Raw genomic sequence first — 23,653 nt, forward strand, 5'->3', positions numbered from 1 at the left:
ATATGGTCGACATTTCTGTATTATAAATGTTTTTTAGTGGTCTCATAAAATATTCTAATATTTTGAGACCGGAGTTTTTTTTAATATTTCACTGTATGCGCAATGAATCTAGAATATATGAAAGTTTCACTTTTTTAATTATATTATGGAAGAAAATTAACTTTTCTACGATATTCATTTTTTTTTAGATGCACCTGTATACTAACCAAGCTCCACGAGTCCATCTATGTAGGACAGTGTGTAGACAGGCTACAGCACAGAGAGCGGGTCATCTTTGTGGAATTTCAGTTAAAAGGGGTGCCATAACAATTACAAACATGCCAAATCCCACCAGTGACAAACTAGCTGTTCAAGTTCAAGGGGCCGCTTCCTCAAACGGAACTAGCCTTGAACAGCCAATCAAACATTGGGCGGCAATGGCCTGAGAATGGACGCTCAAACAGCTGCTGTGCTTGACACAACCTCATTTGGTCTCTTGGTGGACCTGCATACCTCAGCTTCCGAAAGCAAGAAATACCCCAAGGGGATCCCAAAATATACAGCAGGCAAGCAAAGTCGGGCCCTAGCCCAGCCAGCCATGAGGTGAGGCAGCAGCCAGGGAAGGGCCAGGGGCAGAGCAGCAAGCCTGGACAAGCCAGCCTGCTACACAGACCTCAGAGTTGTAGTCTGCATTCAAACCAACAGAGAGACATTACTGTAACTTCATTAGAACTTATTGGCGGTTACTCTCTCTCTTTCTTCATTATATCCTTGCTGCCACTGTTTTGCTAGTGAGCGTTGATGTTAACTAGTATAAAGTTGAGCAATAAAACAGAACAGAGCTCTACTCTGAAAGATTACAGAGGGCCCCGCACGGTATGTGCTGTGTTCAATTCTGTAGCCTACTGCCTTTATTTAGCCATACCTCCATCCTCAGTTTTAAATAGGTAGTGGAGTTAATTTGGGATTCGTGGCTTGTTTGGACTATTGAGGTCATTGGGGTTATCTACTGCCATTCTAATGTCACGTCTGCCACCTGGTGGCCACATCGACTTACTGCATTACAGACACAAAAGGTACTGCACACTGACTGAAGTCAATTTTACATATGCTCCATTAATTGTCTCCACCAGGCCGAAGGCATGGGGAGAGAGTATGTTTTGCACTCCGTCCGTGTGTGTGTGTGTCCGTCCGTGTGTCCGTGTGTCCTTCCGTCCGTCCGTTACCAGCTAATCTCTGGCACCGTTAACCCGGTCGATGCCAAACTTTGCACACACACTCCCTGGATGCCAACGATGAACCTCTGCCCCACATTTTCCAGAACGGCCTGTTATAGCGCCACCATGAGGCAGCTTTTCACATGTTTTACCTAAAACTGCACCGATCTGCGTGAAACGTTGCATGCACACTCCCTAGAGGCCAAGGACAAACCTTTGACCTGCATTTTCCGCATCTGCCTTTTATAGCGCCACCAGGAGGCCGACTTTTGTAAAACACATTTTTTGATATTACTCCTCCAGATTCTGTCCAAAAATCTCACAAATCGTTACAGAGTATCTCTATGGTCATGTGCTCAAGTCGGATCTGTCCCATATTTCATATTCCATCCTAATTGGCTATAATTGGCTTTCACAGTTTGCAAGATTGCCCCGTTTTGAACAAAAGCCTCAAATCATGAACGCAGCATGCAATTTACGTGAAATCTTTCACACATTTTCCTACTAGGCTGAGGAATATATCCCACCCTTTTCACATTGGCCTGTTATAGCGCCACCAACAGGTTGATTTTTGCAACAATTTTGGAACAAAATGCCTCAAATCATCCAATTGCCATCAAAGGCAAACATGTTTATATTACTCCTAAACATGTTGCCAAACATCTCACACAGTCCTATCCTCCTGGTGGAGACCTGTGCCCAGAAGGGCACTTTTTCTAGTTAACATTGGTTTAGAGTTGACAGTTTCACCATCACATGAAAAACTAATATATTTCCAAACAAGGGAAATAGTGTGCATAATTTCTAGTTGAGCTACAGCATGTCACGTGTGAAATGGCAAGTTTACAAATCCAATGTCTATTAATCATTCTATGATTAATAGTTCAGAATGTATGATGTAATTTATTTATTTTGTTAATCAATAACCGACTTTGTTGGCCATGAGTCATCACCATCAAATTGCACCATAATATGTAAGATGAGTTAGACATGTAATATTTGAAGTTTCAGACTTGGCTCTGCTTGAAAATAGATTTCCCTCCATGTCCACGTTTCCCTGACATGCTTTTTTTTGGTAGAGAACTGAATGTTTACAGTCCTCATTTAGATGAAGAACTACTATACCATATCAAAGTATACTCAATGTCACTCAAACTACCACTTCTTCCACATGATGTGATCCACATGCCCCAAAAATACCTGGAGTAAAATCCTACCAGTTTTTCCTTCTGTGCCTCTTGTCTGGGATAGGGTTGCAAATAATTACATGTATAAACTGAAATGTTTCAGAAATACAAGCATGTCATTGGAATGTTGGCCCAAAATGTCAGTCCACAATGAACAAATACACTGTATATTAAATCTCCAACTAAGAAATACCGTCAATCTGATTTGGAATTTTATGGTCAAAAGTTAAGATCAAAATAAATTAAATTACTGATTGACATATTGTTGCACATAACTTCTCAATGATTCATCATGGACAGATTTAAAGCTTGTCCAAAGTCACTCCTTCCATGCATTACTTCTCAAGATGACCTACGATACTAAGTAAGCATTTCACATTACAAAGATAATGACTTGGTGTTTTGCTGGTCAACTACGCACACCTCAGTATTAACCTTGTCTGTCTATTGCTATGAGGGAAGGGGATAACCTTTCACAATAATTTACTGTACACAAAAGCCAAACACATCATCATCACCACCACCACCACTACAATCTGTCATAACATCAAGACACAAAACAAACCAAGCATAAGACTGTCATTAACCAATGTAAATTTGGGGAATAACGTGCAAACAGAATGACCAAATTATACAAGAGAAAGCAAAATAATGCATTTGATAAAAGGAGAGAAAACAGCAATTATTTTTTCTTTTTACCTCTTAACACTGAATGTCACTAGGCCTTAGGTGAAATTTTGTCTGCCATTTAGCCAAACAATATTCTAATTTCAAAGCAGAAGATTTAGCAATCTAGTTTAATGAAGTCAGATAAGTGGTGACACTACTAATTGTCAGGGCCACCTAATTTTGTGTGAAATATCACTTTAATCCCCAGGAAGAGACAGACTGAGCATGCTGCCAATGCAGAACAGCCTAGCTAGCGGAACAATTACATGTCCTTATACACCAGGAGCATGACGAATAACCAAACTGAAAATGCGTTGGCAAATATTTCGCATTTAACGTGCACAATTATTTTCTTTTTTCACCTAAATTGAACACAATCAACAGCCAATAGACTTTCATATAGGGAAAACAGTCCAATCACAGCAGGGCTTTTCTAACTGCGGCGGGATCATAATGCATCACGGACATCCAAGCGGAAAAAACAAAAACAGCCAGTCAAAGTGGTGGGGATGACATCACAGATCTGTGAGAGTGGGGGTGTCGCGTCGAACTCACCATATACAGTATATGGGTGTGACTCCCATGATTAAAGGACCACTCATCCATGTTCAACCTTATCTTGAATCTTCATGTAGTCTCACTAATGCTCATTATAAGACGTCTCCATTTCTGTCTACTCACGCTGAGTCTCATTGGTGGGATATGGACAGTTACCAATGACATCATCAATGGCTAAGAAAAACTAAAGCCGTTCTCTTCCTGGAAGCATGTTGAAATAGAAGCCTTTGTTCTAGCATAAAAAAACAAACCTACTAGTGCCACTAGTAGGAAGATTTCTTACCGGTCCACACAGCCCTCCTCTGAGACGCAGAGTGAGTGGACAGACATGGTTACATCTTGAGAATTGAGGACCAATTATATGAAGATGAAGTTATGGGTGAGGTGTTCCGTTCCATTGGATATTAAGACAATGCTTTAGTTTCTGATGATCGTCAGTTCCTTACCTTTTCCCTAAAATGATACTGACGTTTAAAAACTCTTCTTTCAAAAGATTCCTATAAGCCTGCGAAGTAAATAAAACATTTAACTTCATAACCTTTTGGTCCATCAAAAAGAGCTGATGTGGAACTGACGCCAGCTGTGCTGTATAGAACGCATACAGTACAGAGTCTACATACGTAGTGTATAATAGATATGTGCAGGCCTATATTCTTATATTGTTCTGTAAACCGATGTTGGTCATGGAATTGAGGTTTCCAGGCGGTGCACACACACAGCGGTCATCTGAGCCTGGGGAAGATTCTGATGAAGAGGATCATGCTGATGAAGGTGAAGGAGACCAGGATGAGCATCAGCCACAGGAACCAGTTGACAGCCTTTTTGGTGTGCTGCTCCAGACGCTCTGACTCAGTCTTCAGCTTCTCAAAGTTTGCGTCTGCCTGACGCATTGACTGGCTAAGAGTCTGCATGGACAGAAGGAGGGAGACCCAACAATACATTTAAATCCTTGATGAATGAAAGCGCAAATAACATGCATTTTAAAACTGCTTTTAATATTTAATATCATATTGTCTATGTCCCTCAAAGTTATTTCTAATGGTTTGAGCCTCAATCACCACTCTGATATAACCAGTCCTTGTCATTTCTTTCTGGACTTTGAAAGCAGTTTTAGCTGCAGTACCACAATGTCCTGAGGTGGTGGGGGTGCTGATATGCTGATTATTTAATATTTGAGTCATTATAATACTGATGCTAGATAAAACCAGGCTTGTTTCCATTCCATGCCAGCTTGGAAAATCAACAATGGTGGACATTGTAAACTTTGTAAAAGTAGGGTGACATTGATGACATCACGATGAGGACAAAATCAGTTGAGCGGTTCCTGAGAGCAATTTCAATTAAAGCACCTATATGATATGAAAGCCTGATTGTTCAAAATTGGTTATTTGTGCGGATAGAAAACGCATATGGGTGCCAGCTCATAGGCGAGAGCATCCTCCACATTAACATCATGGTCACTAGACAGGAGTACGATGACCCTTGAATAGATAGCATTTGAATGGATTTGGCTGTTGTTGCCACCATCTTCACTTTAGATGGGATGGTCTTGTAAAATACCTTTGACCAGGACGTCTTTTCTAAATCTTGTAAGATTGTGTTCCCACTCTTAATTAATAGTAGCCTCGCAGTGGCCACTATCTCTCTCTCTGTTTCTGGCACAACAGCACCACTTTTGCCCCTACTGGTACTCATAGTCACACATACATACACATACAGTACATAGTACACGGACATTGCTGTTCCTTGGAGTGGTTGCACCACTCAAAATGCTCAAGGGATATCACTGGGCACCCTCTTGAATTATTAAGAGGTGACCCCAAGCTACAAAAAACGTTATCTGACGAAACCACGTTCAGCCAAAAATCACCCTTTGGCTCCCGGACTATTGGGCATGTGATGGACTTAACTGCAGTGTGATTAAAAAAGGTCACACACCCGCGTTTCGTTGCGTTCCGCCCGTCCCCGCACCCGTTAACTTATATATATATAAAGTTAATTTAAAAATATAAAGTATATTTTAACCACCCGTTAACACCCGTCAAACTCGGGTACCCACAGGGTATCCACGGGTATCCGACCCGTTGCAAGACTCTGACACACACACACCTGGTTGTCCTGTTTGATGAGGCTCTGGGCTGCCAGGGTGTTGTTCTTCAGGTTCCTGGCCAGGTTGAGCATATCTTCAGCGAGCTTCTCCTGCAGGTTGTGGTGATGTTGCAGCACAGCATCCAGCTCTGCAGCAGACTGACGCTCATCTACAGGCACACCTCTGCAGATGGAGAGATGATTGCCATCATATTTAAAGGCATTTAACATTCAGAATATTAATAATAATAATACATACATTTTATTTATGACGCACTTTACATTTGAAACAAATCTCAAAGGTCTACTACATCAAGAGGAGAAAAGAAATGACTAAAATAAGAATAAGCACACAGGGCATCTAAAAGTCCAACTAGGCAAATGCCTAAAAAAGTCATAAGTCCCCTTTTAAAAGCGTCCACGGATTGTGGTGCTAGTCTCAAGTGGTCTGGGAGGGCATTCCACAGCAGAGGAGCAGCTGAGCAATAGGCCCGGTCCCCCATAGAGGGTCGCAGTTCCGCCCCATTTCATGACGACGAGAGCCCCGGAAGAGATTTCCCATTCATTTTCCATTTAGAGTTTTCAAAAAGTATTTATTTAAAGACGTTTCCGGCACGGACAAAGCCAACTCGGCTCGTGACAAATGAGCCAGATCAAATAATTAGTAAGAAGAAAACCAAAACGTGTTGTACCCTGCCTTTATTTTCTTCTAATTATTTGATCGGCCGAAAACATTGTGTTTATTGTCATGATTTGTCACGAGCCGAGTTGGCTTTGTCCGCTGCATAAATGTCTTTAAATAAATACTTTTTGAAAAGTCTATGGGGAAAATGAACAGGGAATTATTATCCGGGCCTCTCGTCAGGGGCGGGACTGCGACGCTCTATAGTGCGGAGATTGGGCTTTTTTTCCTTTGAGAGCGTTTGAATTACCAGAGCGGAGGGAGCGGGTGGAGGTTGGGGGTTCAATGAGTTCCTTTAGATAGTAAGGGGCGTTGTTGTGGTGGATGCACTGATGGGTGAGGATCTCTTACTTAGGTGAGAGTACCATACACCAGTGGTTCTTAAAGTGGGGTATGGGGACACCAAGGTCCTTGAGGGGGTTCCCAGCTAAATAAGTTAAAATACCATCAACATAAGTTAGGCTACTGTAAGTTTGTAGATTGGGGATTGAAATTTATCGTGAACAATATGTAAGTAAGTACAAGAATTTTATTGATGAGGTCGAGGAAAATCACATTCCATCACAGCCACGAGCTTGTTACATAATTACAAAAAGTGCTTTTTAAAAGGTATGGACACATTTGAAAAGAAAGTGATTAGTTCTCACTGAAATTAAATAATGCATTAAATCTTTACCTTCTGTTTCGCAAATCTGTGCCTATGAAGGATAGAAGAAAATCACACCAATAAATGTTCATTCATCCATTCAATAAATAATATTGTAAATGTGCAGCTATTTTATAAAGGGATACTGATATAGATGTCTCTTGAGTTGATTATGAGTCTTACCTTTACCAGACATTCCCTGTGAAGAGACAGAAAAGAGGATTTAGGATGTACAGTATTGCATGTCTTTCATCATTTTATTTATTGACCACCCAAAATTGGTGTACAGAAAAGACTACTTATATATTTATTTTCCTTTTCTTTCTTTCTTCCAAGTAATGTAGAAATTTGTATTTGACATGTTCATCAATATCAATGATATTGATGAACATCTCGTCATCTCGTCGGTGGCACTTAAACAGTTAAGAAAATTACTGTGGCTTGTTAATGGACCAAATGTAGACCGCTTCAATGCAGAAGGAGGAATCAGGCTACAATGTAGCAAAACCTGGAGCATAATGAAAACCTGGAGCAAATAGGTAATCTTACCGTGCCCAGCAACTCATTTCTCATCTCTCCTGTACAGCGAGCTTTGGTCTGCATGTGGACAGTCTTAGTGGCTGGCATTCTCTCGTTGGCTATTGTGGGTGTCCGACCAGGAGCAAGGAACTGATTAGCTAAGGCTTTCTCTGTTGGGGAAGACTGCACACAAACACATGGGAGAGCCATAAGATGGGAATCATAGAGTACATTACCTTACAATTTAGCAGACGCTATTAATCATTCCAGAGCGATTTACAGTAAGCAAGTTTTTCTAATAACTCAAAGAAATAAATTGCATAAGGACTAGAATGTAATCCGCAGTCCGGATTAAGTTTCCGAAATAATGTTTCAGAAAATTGAGTTAATTACTATTAACACTGACCAGTTTCTCTGCTTCTAGAAGTCCTTTGAGGAAATCTACTTTCCTTGTGTAGTCTGACAGGACCTCTGGTGTGGGCTTGCTGGGGAGAAAAAAGCAACAAAAAAAAGCTGCATAATCTTAGAATAACATGGTATTTACTGAAACTATGTAAATCAGTTATGTAACGAACACATCCAAAGGCCCACGACGGAACAAAGTTTGATTAACTGTACATTTTGAATTACTAATATGTCATGTTTCTACCTTGTTACTGATTCAATCATGATTGAATCATCCAACACGTCAATAGCAACAACATATCTGGCGTTGGCAGAGAAGATTTGGCTTTTTTTCATGGGCACAAATGCATGTTCCTTATGAATGGGGTACAATTTAAAGGGAAAAACTGTCTTCCCAACTATGGTTATTGCCAAGAAGCATTGTTACAGAGACATAAATGTACCTTTTTGTTCGAATGTTGTCTGACTTACCTTGCAGTCTTCCTTAAAGCCACCATCATCTCCTCCAGAGCACCAACATACTAGAAGTGAGGAATTTAAGACCATTGTTTGTTGCTGTTAATTCATATTACACTAGTTTAATATGTGTGCGATTGTCAATAGCTCACCAGAAGTAGTAATCAAATTTTGACATTTGCATAGCTATCATACGAAAGTAAAAGTCAGATCAAATAAGGCCATTATTGTAGAAAAGACGAGGCAGATGGTAAAACATACCACAGAATTAGATTGTATGAAAATGAAATCATTAGCATACAATCTTGATAACAAATGCCAAATGGATCAAAGTCAAACATCATATTTTTGGTCCCACAAATCACATACTGACTACATTAAAACAGACAAACAAAACACTACATAACTATACACACAGTAAGGCGTCCAACTCACAATAACAGTCACATACGTTTCAGCAGGAGTGGCACCTTTTTAGAATAACAAGCTCATCCGACTTTAAAACAGTTATCCAGGACCGGTGGAGATTTATAACGAGTATTAAATGGCATGTAAATCCAGTGTCAAATATAACTCAGTTGTTGACTATTTCGATATAAATGACATGTCATTGCGGTCAGTGGCGACGTGGCTATCAGTCTGAAGGCTTTGCAGCGCTGACTGTCAACAACGCTGTGACATGTCACTGTTTTCTTTCTACTAAACGTTGAAGAAGCAATGCTGCCTTGAGAAATAAAAATAGCGGTGATTCGTGAATTTACCTTTTCTAATCTCCATTCCTCTTCCCCTCGTTTCTCAGAAGCTATGGACTCGCAACGGGACAACAATCGGATAAAATTGATTTCCAACCTAGACGAAGCCATGTTGTTTAAAACTGAAAAGACGTCGCGAGGATTTGACGTAGGCAGAACTCGAGTGGGCGGACCTTTGTAACTAGTTTGTTTGCTATCGTGCTGCGCCTTGTTTATGTTATGGATATACACTGTACAACTTTGTCATTAATAATTTAACAAAAAATACGTATAACACGCACAAATAAATTGCATTAAACAGTGCTGCCGGGCGGCCCGGGCGGGTCTTTGCTCAACCGCTCCGTCATTTATATATGCTTTAACATGCATACAGCATGGGCACACTTGAGCCGAATACAGCCGCGGAGAGAAGAAGCTGTGTTTTACGTAATTTCCGAGTTTTTAGACAGCTGGTGGATGGAAAATAAGCTCCACCCCCGCGGCTGCCGCCCAAGAGGAGAATTAGCCATGGAATTAGCAAGAGAGGCCAATTTTGCTTTACTTCCCGTATCATAATCTGCGTGAGGTGGGCAGTAACATTATTACTTGGCAGTAACATTATTAACAAAGTGTTTTTTGACGGGGGTCATATTTTGACAGCAGGAATTGCATAATTTGACCCCCCAGTATTAGGATGTATTAGGATGTTGATATTCATTCATCAGCCAACACTCCCCACTGACAGATAGTACCCCCCCCCCCCTTACTCCTCCTCCCAGCCAACACTCCCGAGTCCCCACTGACAGCCAGGTAGTTACCCCCCCTTTTGATTTACATCAAAATTGCATGTGAATATGTGAATATTATAACGTGAAATGAATGGACATATTTAAAACGATTAGAAACTATCCTTATGTGCCCAAATTAGAGCTGGCATACTTGGTCTGCATATTGAGACAGGCAGATATGTAGGCACGGTTGAGGAGGATAGATTATGTAGTCTGTATGATCTAAAGGTAATTGAAAATGAAATGCCATTATTTGCCTCATTCCTTGAAAAGGCCTGGTCAATGAGGAGGAGGGCCATTTACATGTAAAATGGCCTTGTTTTTGTTTTCATTTTGTTTTCATTTTTGGTTCAAATACTGTACAATATGTATTCATGTATTAATAATGCATCTATCGGGTTTCATGGCGATGCAATGAACACAGTTTCCCCAACACAAGTTTCCCAATGGTTTCATTTCTAAATTCCGCAGAATCATGTCAACGGTGTGGCTGTCGGGGAGAAGCAAACCACGCCTACTATATTTAGGAGACCATTTGTAGGCTTTGTGTACCATTTCGCATCTAGTGGCTCCAATGAAGTTGGACCATCTTCATACATAAACTATCTTTGATGAAAGTATTCATGAAAGTGTCATGGCGCAGCCCAGTCACGTGACCACTTCTGTTCCTTCACACAGCATGGGCACACTTGAGCCGACAGGCGCGGCCAAAGGACGTCTTTCCGGCTTTTTAGACAGCTGGTGGATGGAAAAGAAGCTCCACCCACGCGGCAGGGTGCCCCTGGGGCAAGCTTTTCCGGGAATCTGGCCGCGTGGGTGGAGCTTCCTTGCTAAAAACCCGGAAGAGACACCAGCAGACAACTTATTTTGGCCGCACATGGAAGCTTAGGTGTGCCCACGGACAAAACATGAGTTATTAAATTACCATATGATACAAGCCTTTTTGTTGGGACCTATTTTTTATGTATTTTTCCATAGAGAATTTTTTTCAATATAGTTATTGAACTCTCAAAACATTTTTTTAACAACCCCAAAATACGTACAACTTCATCAACCAGAAACCTCCATGCAATGTCCCACAATTTGCACATACTTTGAGTATTTAGAAAAGTGCTATACAAAACATTGTATGAATGTTGTTATAAATTTGTATTCCGATTGGTATTCTGAATTCAGTTAGGAACAGAGGGCGCCGTTTTTCCTTTTTTTGACGACGGCACAATGGACTCTTCATTGCATTTACATTCAAGATACAGCAGCGCCATCTGGTGTACAGCATACTGAATCACAGCCATGTGTTAGGATGATGGACAGGTGGATTTCTGCTGTACCTGCTGATGTAAGCATGATGCTTTTGTTTGACACAAAACAATCAAGGTTAGACTTTTGATAGGCTTATAAACAATTCCCAATCATATTTTTTTTAAATGTTTTGTTTGACATTAACTCAGCCCAATATGACTGCAGAAGTTGTCTGGTCTTAAAGGCAGAACAAAATACATATTTTTCATTTCAGGTTATCTTTAAGTAAGTACAGATAGGCAAGCCATTTATGTAATGTCTTCTACAGGTTGATAATCAAGGGAGATTGCTTAATAGGGTACAAGTGATGTTATGATTTTTGGTAATCATATCTGCCAGCATGTCTTTGCCATGAGGAGTGAATCCTTCATGTGGGACCAGGCATCTTCCACCAGCAACCTGCAGCCCAATTTGCAGACCAGAGAAGAGACCATGCCTATGGCCTAGCATTTGACTGCCAGGCAGATGTCTCCGGATTTCATCACGATATCAGTATCATCCGTCAGTCCAAATACCATACCAATATCTTACAATTACTCGACTACTACTGTACCATCAAGTCAAATATGAGCTTTAACAAAGTGAAAAAATAAACAGCTGCCAACCATACCACTGCTGCCGTCAAATTTCAGGTTAAGGATTAAAATTTTAGACGCATGCAGTTCTCACCCCCGGCTAAGATTAGCATTTGCGGCAGCATAATTACACCTTGTGAAAGATTGAATACAACCAGACAGGGTAATGACCGTGTGCTTCCCATGTGGATGTCAGACTTCATGTAGACAACCTGTGATGTCAATCATCAATGATGCATTTATGATATGATATGACGTTTTGACAATGCTCTCCTCCAGGAGATGTTAATGTCAATGTTGTCGTCTGTCTCCACAAACGCTACAACTCTTTGTTAGTTGATAATGCAGTGCACTTAATCAATGGGTTTATGTCTGCAATGGTGATGCACTTTGCAAGGACAAATCAAAATCTATTAAATACGGGTGAAATTAGTGCATACTTTCTTTTGTAGTTTAAACAGAGCTTCGGCTTACTGTAGATACAGAACATTAAATGCAGATGTTACTGTAGTTCAGCAGTGATAAACATTCTGTGCAAACTGTCTTTTTTAAAATGACATCACCACAGCACAGGTGGTGGGCCAATCAAAACAAAGAGGGCAAGTGTTAAACGCACCATGTTCTGTATTGTCCTGTTAATAGTAAGCATTACAGCTCACATCATTCACTCCCTGTTCACATCAACACATCACCTTCCTTATCATACAGACAGACAACAAACAGCATCCAATCAGCAGTCAGAGAGTAACATTAGTATTACATTATCATACAGTGGGCCTAAGCCATGTTCCAACAAGTCTGACATATTAGCGCATGCCATTGACTGGCAGGTACGGCACAGCTAAATGCTGCTTTATACTCATAAGACAAGTGTCTGTTGACAGATTTCCCATTTTAGAATTAGTTGTTTTTGCCCGTTGAGTATAAAACAACCTTAAGAGAAGCCGTGTTTGTATTTAATAGAACAGTCAAAAACCTTTGAGCTTCAAATACATCATGGCACAGCCCTGGTATTGTAGCTGGGTTGGTGTTTCTCCATTCAGCAGGGAAAGTGTCTGTGCTGCTCCCATTTCCCTTTGCCGAGTGAAAAGCGGTTTAGCATTGTTCCTTCCTACAGTATACTGTGTTGTGCTATGGGTCAAAGGTGAAGGAATGAGGCTGCTGACCAAGGCACCAGAACGACATTCACAATGTGTGTTGTTTGTGCATGCGAGTGGGTCAAGTCCTTGGTTTAAACACATCTTGAGTTGGTTGAGCACAATAAACACAAAACGTATCATACAAAAGGTACTCTCCTAACCCCCCCCAACTCCCACCCCATCCATGTGGCTCCATTGAGATACAGGTAAAAAGGACCCATTGAGTTTGTACACTGACAGCTTACAATACAAAATCAAGGCACTAATTAACAGAGTCAGAGCACACTCGTTTGGCTTGCTCTTTTGGAGAACTATGGAATGGAAAGGTGCAAATTCATAGCTTGCAATATTTCCTTGAATTACGTGTAAAAAAGAAAAGAAAAGGAAAAGCAGAAAAACAAAACAAAAAACAATGGTCCATCAGATGAGGCTGTCCAAACAGCCAAAATGTGATTTTGTTATTTCAATAGTAACCTCAATATATTAACAATGATAGAAAAAGTGCATGGCAACATCTTGTCCTGTTACGTTCATTGTCATATGTCAATGAGAGTTTAAACAAAATGTGCAGTTCATTTATTAGCTCCCATGACAACCGTAACTGTAACAGTCTCCATTTGTCTCTCCCCATTCAGCCATAGAAATTACCCATCTTTTGTTACGTTGGTCAATTACTTAATTCAGTTCCATGGGTTAGGATCCTCATATGTATTTCCTAGTTCCTATCCTCTCCTGGTTAACCTAAAACCTAGTTTTATTGTCATCTATGATATCTAGCCATGCCAATGGTACTATTGGTGTTTTTCCTACTGGGTCGTATGCAAGAGTGTCTTTCTATGCATATCATTCTCTATATGAAGTGGAGCCTTCTTGCCCCAATCAGACCTAATCATCCATATATGGGATGTCTGGGTCAGAAAAACGTCTATGGCCTGTTGCGGAGGAGGTTGGTATTTTGGTGTGCTGGGGCTGAGGAGAGGATGTAACCATTGTACAGGAGGAGGAAGAGGAGGAAACAGAGGAGGGGCAGGAGGAGAAAGACAACAATGGGTCAGAGTTGTTGTCAATATACAGGGACTGGGTGCCGTCTCCGCGGCGGCTTGGTTGCTCTCTCTTCCTGAGGAATTTAAATGACGATCGATGATTTCCAGAAGGAGTCTGACCCTGGGCGTGGCCTGGAACTACAGGCTGGCCATGGACACCGGGAGGGAGCTTCACTGTGCCAGGAATGATGGGGTTTCGCCGCTGCAGCGGGTGCCTGGAGGATGCAGAGGAGGACGCTGAGGTGGAGGAGGCCGAGCTGCACATAGAGGAGGAAGAGCTAGCGTTGCTGAGGCTTGGCACAAAGGAATGCCCACCAGGGGCTTTAGCTCGCAGAGGCAGGGCACATAGTTTGGGAGGGCAGGCTGGCTTTGATCTCCTCAGGGGACTACCTCGCCCTGAGAGAGAGAGAGAGAAAGAGAGAGAGAGAGAGATAAAGAGAATAAAGAGTCAGTCAACATCCTTTCCCCGATACATTTTAAGGTCAAATACAGCCATCCTGAAATGGTCTCATGGTGTCATGGAATATCATGATGTCACCATGTTAACCAGTAGTGAAGCATTACCTATGCACATCAACAGTGGGTGCTGGGTTAAGTGCAGTTTTTTAGGATAGCATGGCAAGCTACTAAGCTTCTATCCTTAACAAAAACAAAACACATGAAAAGATTTTAACTGAGTAACAGGGAGGCAAAATATTTGGCTTCAGCATTTTAAACTTGTGAATGTGCACAATGCATAAACTTTGGTTTTGGTGAGCCAAAATGCTCAATTATTTAATCGAGGACAAAGTTTGAGCATGCTACTTTGCAATACATGCATATACAGTACATGCCTTCACCAATGTACAGAGAAGCATGCAAGCATGTGCACACACACACACACACACACACACACACACACACACACACACACACACACACACACACACACACACACACACACACACACACACACACACACACACACACACACACACACACACACACACACACACACACACACACACACAGTTGCTCCAACCTGCTTTTCTACAGAGCAGACGGCACCACCACCATCACCATCACTGGTCCAGACCTGCACCACAAAAGACAGTAAGGGCCAAATCCAGGGGCCCCGTGGACTGATCAGAAACCCACAGGTGACTGAGAAAAACAGGTAGAAGGAAGCCGAGGCCAGTCTGTAACTGTATACCGACCTTCAGGTTCTGAGCCTTGGGCAGGGCAGCGCTGCTGTTCATCCAGGAGGCTCTCTGAGCTCAGCGAGGCTTCAGAGTCCAAGTTCTCCTGGTCTGAACCGGGCTGCTCCAGCTCTGGCAGTCGACACGCCAGGTCCTCTCTGGAAGGAAGGGGAGGACACTCACATCAGATAAAGGTGTGCACAACAAGCTCATGAAAGACAGAGAAAGGAGAAAGAGAGAGATTCTAATGTAATGACGACAGAGTTAAAAAACACGTACTTCTCCTGCTTGATGGACTTAATGCGCGCCATTAGGTTCTTCTCAGTCTCGGTCTCTGTGTCCGAGTCCAGCGGCTCATTCTCAGGGACTGGGGTCAGCTCAGAACTGGCCTTCTCATGCACCTGCAATCAGACACGCCGTCATCACACACGCCTCACACAACCGCTCTACCAAAACGGGGCCAAAATGGCTATTTGTTTTCTTTATAGAACATACTGAATACTTGCCATACCATACAGGGCCAGTAACTAATATTATGTCCATTTCTCGTAAAGAAATCAAACATATGATTTTGACCCACATGTGAAATCTAAACCACCTTGGTTAGTGAATGGAAGTGGAAAGGACAGGAGGGTGGATGACGCCTGTGTAGAGTCATGCAACTGCAGCACAACACATGTTGAGTCATGCAACTGCAGCACAACACATGTTGAGTCATGCAACTGCAGCACAACACATCTTGCAGGCCTTCGGCGAGATGCAATAACTTTCAAACCAAAGTTATTAGGTAGGGGTGGAAATGCATACAGTGCCTCAAACAAACCTAGTGCACAGAATTCCACAGTTTTAAGAAACCCCTACTGTACTTGTGAGGGGCCGCACCTCCTGGGAGCTTTGGATCTTTATAAAAAGGTCATTTTCAGGGCTGAGACAATAGTTACGCCGAAGCACCACTGCAGCCATCGGGCGTCAACACAGAGAATGTTCCCTTTTTAATCAATGAAGGGTGCTCCACTGCTGACGTTGCATTGCATTGCACTACGTTGCATTCGCCCCGGTTCATTTGTTGAACGCAACACAACACAGTAGGTGGAGCTTTGACGTTAGACAGGACCCATCACAACAATTACAAAATAAATAATACAAAAAACATAATTTCAATGGAGAAACACTCCTTTGTAAATACCATAACTTTCAAGGCATTCGTCTTTCCATAAATATCCCATTTCATGTAGACAATGTATGAATTAACTGGCAAATCATGAAACATACACAAAATGTTATTGTTATTGCCGTAATACTTTGAAAGTCATGCTGTTCACAGGAAAAACCTTATTTCACAAATGCGCCAGGGATAACAGGAGAGAACCTTCACATCACAAACGGAACTGAGGCCAAGCTAACACAGTCATGCAATGCACTACCAGGTTAGTAAGAAAAGAGTTAAGGGATTATAGAGGAGATGATTGAAGTGAGGTCACACAAGTCACCCACATCTACATGCCATGCGTAACGATTCTGCAGGGCACACTACCACTACTGCTACTACTGCAGCTACTGGAACTACCGGGAGAACTTGATGCATGAATGATACATACCACCACTCCTTTGTAAGGAGCTGAGAACCTGAGAGGTAAATGCCAGTAGTGCTAAAGAGAGACAAGGAACATTGCCCATGTTACCCATGTGACTGGAGGCACAGTGCTATCTGACACTAGAATCTGTTGATTTTACAACAACAATCTGAGGATGACTGGTCAAGAGATAATTAGAGGTATGGCGTAAGAAAGTTATGTAAAAAACATGTAAATGGCAGTATGTTAAAATACATGTGAGCCGAGGCTGAACTGGGACCAGGGTCGAGGATGTATCCCTCACCGTGTTCTGTCTCTTGAGTTTGAGCTGGTTGACGGCCAGAGTCTCGGCGTACTCCAGCTGTTCAATCTCCTCCATCTTTTCATTGTAGCGTCTAGTCTGTTCTTTGATCACCATCTCCACACACCTACACACAGACAAAGGGAATATGATATATATAAGATACTGGTTTATCCTTTCAAAAGTAAAAAAAAAACAAAACAAAAAAAGTAAGACACGTAAAGGCGGGAAGCGAACGAAGCTGTTGTGGCAGTCTGAGACACACACACACAGACCTCTGTATCGTTCCAATTTCTTCTCTGTATCGTTCCAATTTCAGTTGCCCTCTGGTGGCGGGCGGGTGGTGTTACAGCGTGACACACACACACACACTTCTATAGTTAGTGATCAATTCGTTCGCAATCACACCTGTGTGAAGTGAGCGGTGCAACTATATATTTATTGTTATAGTTACTGTACTGTGGTCTATATACTGTATTGTAGTGCACTGTGCTCTCTATTGCAGGGTTCTCAACGTTTTTTGGCTGAGGGCCCCCAAAAAAGCTTTGGCCATGTCTCGCCATTGTTCTTTGCCATTGTTCTATCATTTTAACTATTTGGTTGTGTTTTATTGTCTATTTTTGTGTTCTGCCCTGTGATAGCCTGGCTAATAAGCCAGTCGTGTGGTATTTGAGTCTGGAGATGCTGTGTATGGATCTTGTTTCCCGGGGGGCGGGTTCAAACATTTTCTCTTTGACGCAATTGGTCAGAGCTACTGTCAGTCAAAGGTCTCAAGCATTGAACGTCAATGTACCAAAGCCCGCCCATATCAAAGTAGGGACTAGAACAGTGGAGAGACCCAGTGCTAACACCTATGTCTACTGCTTTCTAAATCAATCATGATACCATACAATATGACAGGCCCACCCTAAAGTTTTTACCATACCAATATGACAGGCCCACCCTAAAGTTTTTACCATACCAATATGACAGGCCCACCCACCCTAAAGTCTTTGCAATGGTTCCGCAATCTCCAAATTGTTTCCACACAGTTTTAGATGTCAACAGATGTATCGGTAGGTCGTAGGTGGAGATCTTTGATTGTCTGGTTACAAAAGACTATGGGGTTGGGTTGGTTGAACTACAGTGTACCCAGCCAGGGCAGTCTTACATGGTGGTCTTGAACTACAGTGTACCCAGCCAGGGCAATCTTACATGGTGGTCTTGAACTACAGTGTACCCAGCCAGGGCAGTCTTACATGGTGGTCTTGAACTACAGTGTACCCAGCCAGGGCAGTCTTACATGGTGGTCTTGAACTACAGTGTACCCAGCCAGGGCAGTCTTACATGGTGGTCTTGAACTACAGTGTACCCAGCCAGGGCAGTCTTACATGGTGGTCTTGAACTACAGTGTACCCAGCCAGGGCAGTCTCACATGGTGGTCTTGAACTACAGTGTACACAGCCAGGGCAGTCTCACACGGTGGTCTTGAACTACAGTGTACCCAGCCAGGGCAGTCTCACACGGTGGTCTTGAACTACAGTGTACACAGCCAGGGCAGTCTTACATGGTGGTCTTGAACTACAGTGTACCCAGCCAGGGCAGTCTCACATGGTGGTCTTGAACTACAGTGTACACAGCCAGGGCAGTCTTACATGGTGGTCTTGAACTACAGTGTACCCAGCCAGGGCAGTCTCACATGGTGGTCTTGAACTACAGTGTACACAGCCAGGGCAGTCTCACATGGTGGTCTTGAACTACAGTGTACACAGCCAGGGCAGTCTCACATGGTGGTCTTGAACTACAGTGTACCCAGCCAGGGCAGTCTTACATGGTGGTCTTGGCGACGTCTTTCATGCTCATCAGAGGATCGGCGCTGTCCGGACATCGCAGGATACAAGGGGCAAACACTATGGCCAGTGAGTTAGAAGACATGCGGTTGTGAACCTCCAATTTGGACACTCTGTAAGAGAAGTCACACACAGCTGGAGTTCAGTTTAAATGTGACCAAGTGGGTACAGTACTATAGCATTGTCACCCAAATATCTCTGTTGAGGCCAAGTGAGATCTCTACCGGACTAGATGGAAAACCAGTCTCTCCAGTGTGTTGAAGTTGGCTGTAGGGAGCTCTTCCAGCATCTTGTAGACGGCGTGGAGCTGTTCCTGCTTCTCTGGAAGCTCTACATAGGGAGGGAATTATGGAATAATGACTCACTTACTGGCAATAAACAGATACGACAGATCTTTATATTCAGTTGTTGTAATAACATTAACGGTGAATAACAATAAAATGAAAATAAAATAAATAGACCCTAGCCATCGACACAATGGAACCAGTGCATGAATATACATATATAACCTATGAATGGATATAATTACAGACAATAATCAGTGGATATCAGTGGATATGAGTGTGCACTGTACATCAGTACGTTACAACAGTGGCACTACAACAGTGGGTATCTGGATCATTTAGGAGATAGTCAAAACCAAGTTCACTTTAAATGTTGGCTTGGTCAATGAAATAACCGATTTCATCAGCAGTAGAAGCCCAAACCACGTACAAAGACAGATCACAAGTGCAGTTCTTGTGAAGGAGCCCAGCTTACAATTTAAATTGTTTAACAATGCCCTCTAGTGGGGACTGGCATCCTTACCCACAGCACGCAGGAAATCATTGTAATGAGTGAAGGTCATGAGGGGGTCAGGTAGCTCCCTCAGCCACTGTTTCAGCAGACCTGTCACTGTGTGGATGGGGTAGTCCTCCAGACACACCATATGAGGGTCTGGAAACAACACCACATCAATACAAAATTAAAACACAGACAGAAGGATCTGGTCGGAATAACATGTTCCTTCCATGCGCTACATCCGGCCGGGGAAACTCCCCCGTCAGGTGAAAAGTAGCAGTGTGGACTCCTTATGCATAGAAGGAAGCTTGAGGTCAGTCCACTGCCCTCCCCAGGTTGGCAGAGGAAGTGTAACGCCCAGGATTACATTAGATAATTGACACAGGGTGGAAAAATGGGTTGCAAAATCGTGGCATAAATATTTAAGAAAAAACAAACAAACACCAAAATAAAAACTCCAAAAATGTTACTTTTCAGGATTCAAATTCAACATGTATTCTTTTGAACGGTATACTTTGATTTTGTTTTTGTATTTAATCTGTCTTTCTCTCTGTAGAAAACAGAAAATGCTCGTTATTATCTAAATTCAAAGTAGGGACTACAGTGCTAACACACCTACGTCTACCAATCATGATACCATACCAATATGACAGACCCACCCTAAAGTTTTTACCATACCAATATGACAGGCCCACCCTAAAGTTTTTACCATACCAATATGACAGGCCCACCCACCCTAAACTCTTTGCAATGGTTCCGCAATCTCCAAATATTTTCCACACAGTTTTAGATGTCAACAGATGTATCGGTAGGTCGTAGGTGGAGATCTTTGATTGTCTGGTTACAAAAGACTATGGGGTTGGGTTGGTAATGGTAGTCAGAGAATCGAGGTGATAGGCTTATGTTATGACATCCCAATGTAATCAAGGATAATAGTACATTGACATAATGTCTGCATGAAAATTATATAGCATCTGAACACACAGAATTACAGTAAATGCAAATTACAAGTTATTGGAACCCAAACTGACACATTGAATTTGAGTTAATATATTTACTAAGCAGCACTGTAATTTTACATTTCATAATATGAAACAAATGCCATATAGTATCCCTAGATGATTCCCACAGTCTGCTTCGTGCTCCAAATCTTATTTAAATTTTCACATCGAGTCTACAAAGGTAGACCAATCATAGGTTAGCACACACTGCCACATGTTCGTATACAGCGAATCACAAACTCAAGCCACGTATCCAATGTTAGTACGTAATTATTTCTGCCAGGCTGGAGCGGCCAGGGGTGGGGATTATGTTTTCGCCCCCGTGATTCTGTGAGTCTCTCTGAGGCTGGGAAATATCTGCCCAGAGGGGCGCACTATTTTATTTGCTGATGTTCACGATATATGCATGTCACTGTAGCTCAAAGTAAATTATATAGTTTATATAGTTTTACCATACGGATAGTCACGTACTGGGAGAAGGTATCCACTATCCAATTAATAATGGTTATAACTTGTACACATTTTGCCCTACAGTTTGGTAGGGCAAAATTGTGTTGGTGATACAGTACATCGATGAAGGTCGTAAGACTAAAACGTTGCAACAGGAAGCAGTGTTTACATGATTCACTAAATCTTTCAATCAACTAATGGATTATTCACCCCTAGTAAGTGTAATACACACATAGTCAGTCAGTATGTTATCGGTGAATACAACTTGGCTAGGAGGACTGACCGTTCTCCATAAGCTGGTGCAGCTCCCTCATGCGGTTGGCAGACCCAGACTTGCGGTAGATGCCCTCGGTGTAAAGGCCGGTCATCTCCACATGCTCCAGTAACATCTCCAGCACCATGGGCACAGGGTTCTTATCGCTGATCAAGCGGCACACACGCACCCCAAAGTGTTGAGCGCCAGAGTCCTCATCACTCTGTGAATGGACATACCATCACAACAGTGATCAATTAAATAACATTCATCCGGATTCAACAGTAAAATCACAATTTATTTAAAGCTGCAACCCCTAACTTATTTTAATGACTAAAACTGTATTTGAAGCAAGGTAGACTGAGTATGTAACCCATTTTGGGCGGGAACCCCTTTTGGTGTTAGCATTATGTTATGCTTTAGCTATTGAAAGATAGCAGATCTACAAGCTCATAGCGCGCCACCGAGTGGCACGCTACGAGCTTGTAGGTCTGCTATTTTTGAAAAATCAAAGAACCACTGACATAGAAACATAGCTTTTTCAGAAAACTGTCAGGATGTAGAAGACATTTTTAGAATCTGATCTCAGGTCAAAATGGGTTAATACAATATGACCAGCAAATTTACAGTGGTTGGAGGTGGTCCCCCTACTCTGCCGTTGAATAATTTAGACCTTGGTGTCAGCTAGGGCACCTACTGTACTGGTTGACAAGTAATACTGCCTGAATTTCAAAGGGCAATATAAGCGGGTGTTCTGTCATTTCTCAATGTGGGATACCTGGGAAGGACATACATCTGACAGATTGCAGCATTAACTCAGAGTTGTGCAAATGTAACCAGAGTGGACAGCTACCTTTTTGGCACAGAACGTGTTGCAGTCTGTGACTATTTTGCTGATGCACTTCTTATGGCATACCATCTTGCAATCTAGAAAAAAACAAACAACAACAACAACGTTTTAAATAAAATGTGTGACTCTTCAGTAGTTGGATATACAGAGGCAAAACAAGCAAGCAAAGTAATGTTTTGGTGTTCAAACGTACCACTGCACATGTAGGCCTTTTCCATAGCCCAGATGTAGGAGGTGCACTGGTCACATGACTGCATGATGCTCACCTGGTAGTTGCTGAACTCGTGGTCCATTGGACTCTCCATCTATCACACAATCAATTATGAAATAAACTCACATAGAGAAACAGGTATTGCAAGAGTGACATACAGTACCAGCAATGGAATATGGCTGGTCATCCCATGCATACTTACACTCTTGTCCTTTTTTCTCCTATTCTTCCTTTTAGCAGGCTGGAAGACAGATACAAATAGTCAAGTTAAAAATCAAGTCAAAATTGTATTTATAAAATATTTGGTTTAAGGTTAAGAGATTCCAGGTCACATTTATTTATGGGCTTTGGCCATTTGTTATGACAAACACCGGAAGTACAGTATATCTCCCTACAGACCTCTTGGGCAGTAAAATACAAACAGAAACAGGGCCACAACTCCATACTAACGTTACAAAGATAGAGAAGAGACGTTTAATTTGCTGTGCAATGCCACGTTGTCCTGTACCACAAATGAAGAATGCACATGCATTTAAAGATGAAGCAAAGATGTTCAAGATGCAACGTTCTGCTGTATCTTTGTACCTATCACTGCAAGGTTGTGTTATGTGCAGGTGAAACCATACTGCTAATCACAAAAATAGAAACATGCAATGCATGTTTGCTTATTCAATTTATATATTAACCCTCGTTCATTCATACATAATCACTGCATTCTTTCTTTACCTTGGCAGGTTCAGCCTCTTCCTTCTTGATCTCTCCCCGGATGAATCCGTCGAGCACCGACTGGAACAGGTTGACCACCAACTGGACCTCTCCTTTCTGATGGTCCCCCGCCAGGTGGATCACCTCGTTCTGGTAGCCTTTCATCAAGCCTTTGTAGCCAGTGGTGGGTTTCTGGTACACGTTAAGGGAGAGGACGACAAAAAGGAGTGGAGGTTAGAAAGTGTGACTGAGAAAGTCTGTGTGTGTGTGTGTGTGTGTGTGTGTGTGTGTGTGTGTGTGTGTGTGTGTGTGTGGACTCACTGGCAGAGAATACATGGCCTTGATGGTCTCTCTAAACTGCATGGTGGCTGTAACAAAGATGGCTTCTGTGGCTGACAACTGTTTCCCTCTGGAGCGGAAATCATTCACCTGCACAGGCAAAGAAAGGTTCATCAAACAAAAGGTGAGTAATTTACTGGAACAAGACAGAAACTCTGCTCTAGTTCCAAACCAACCAAATGAATCGTTTACCGTTTA

General features: G+C 42.2%; 2 protein-coding genes across 2 annotated transcripts in view; both read right to left on the reverse strand.

Annotated features, from left to right (window-relative positions):
- Window positions 1-2,582: 2,582 nt before the first annotated feature.
- use1 (unconventional SNARE in the ER 1 homolog) lies at window positions 2,583-9,551 on the reverse strand. The gene is made up of 8 exons (XM_079506321.1): window positions 9,168-9,551; window positions 8,422-8,471; window positions 7,952-8,030; window positions 7,576-7,728; window positions 7,210-7,225; window positions 7,057-7,078; window positions 5,720-5,882; window positions 2,583-4,515 (listed from the first exon to the last, which is right to left on the reverse strand). Exons 1-8 carry the CDS (start codon window positions 9,267-9,269, stop codon window positions 4,333-4,335), a joined length of 768 nt encoding a protein of 255 aa, XP_079362447.1. The 5' UTR covers window positions 9,270-9,551; the 3' UTR covers window positions 2,583-4,332.
- A 2,857-nt stretch (window positions 9,552-12,408) lies between these two features.
- Window positions 12,409-23,653, reverse strand: part of LOC306926797 (myosin IXB) — an 80,577-nt gene continuing 69,332 nt past the window's right edge. The window contains 14 exon segments of the mRNA XM_079506232.1: window positions 12,409-14,380; window positions 15,181-15,320; window positions 15,442-15,563; window positions 16,761-16,811; window positions 17,041-17,164; window positions 18,848-18,979; window positions 19,091-19,196; window positions 19,674-19,802; window positions 21,381-21,573; window positions 22,204-22,277; window positions 22,394-22,505; window positions 22,614-22,652; window positions 23,138-23,308; window positions 23,438-23,545. Coding sequence (XP_079362358.1) covers window positions 13,827-14,380; window positions 15,181-15,320; window positions 15,442-15,563; window positions 16,761-16,811; window positions 17,041-17,164; window positions 18,848-18,979; window positions 19,091-19,196; window positions 19,674-19,802; window positions 21,381-21,573; window positions 22,204-22,277; window positions 22,394-22,505; window positions 22,614-22,652; window positions 23,138-23,308; window positions 23,438-23,545 — 2,055 coding nt within the window. The 3' untranslated portion in view covers window positions 12,409-13,826.

This window comes from Electrona antarctica (genome assembly GCF_951216825.1).
Source record: "Electrona antarctica genome assembly, chromosome: 7".
NCBI lineage: Eukaryota > Metazoa > Chordata > Actinopteri > Myctophiformes > Myctophidae > Electrona > Electrona antarctica.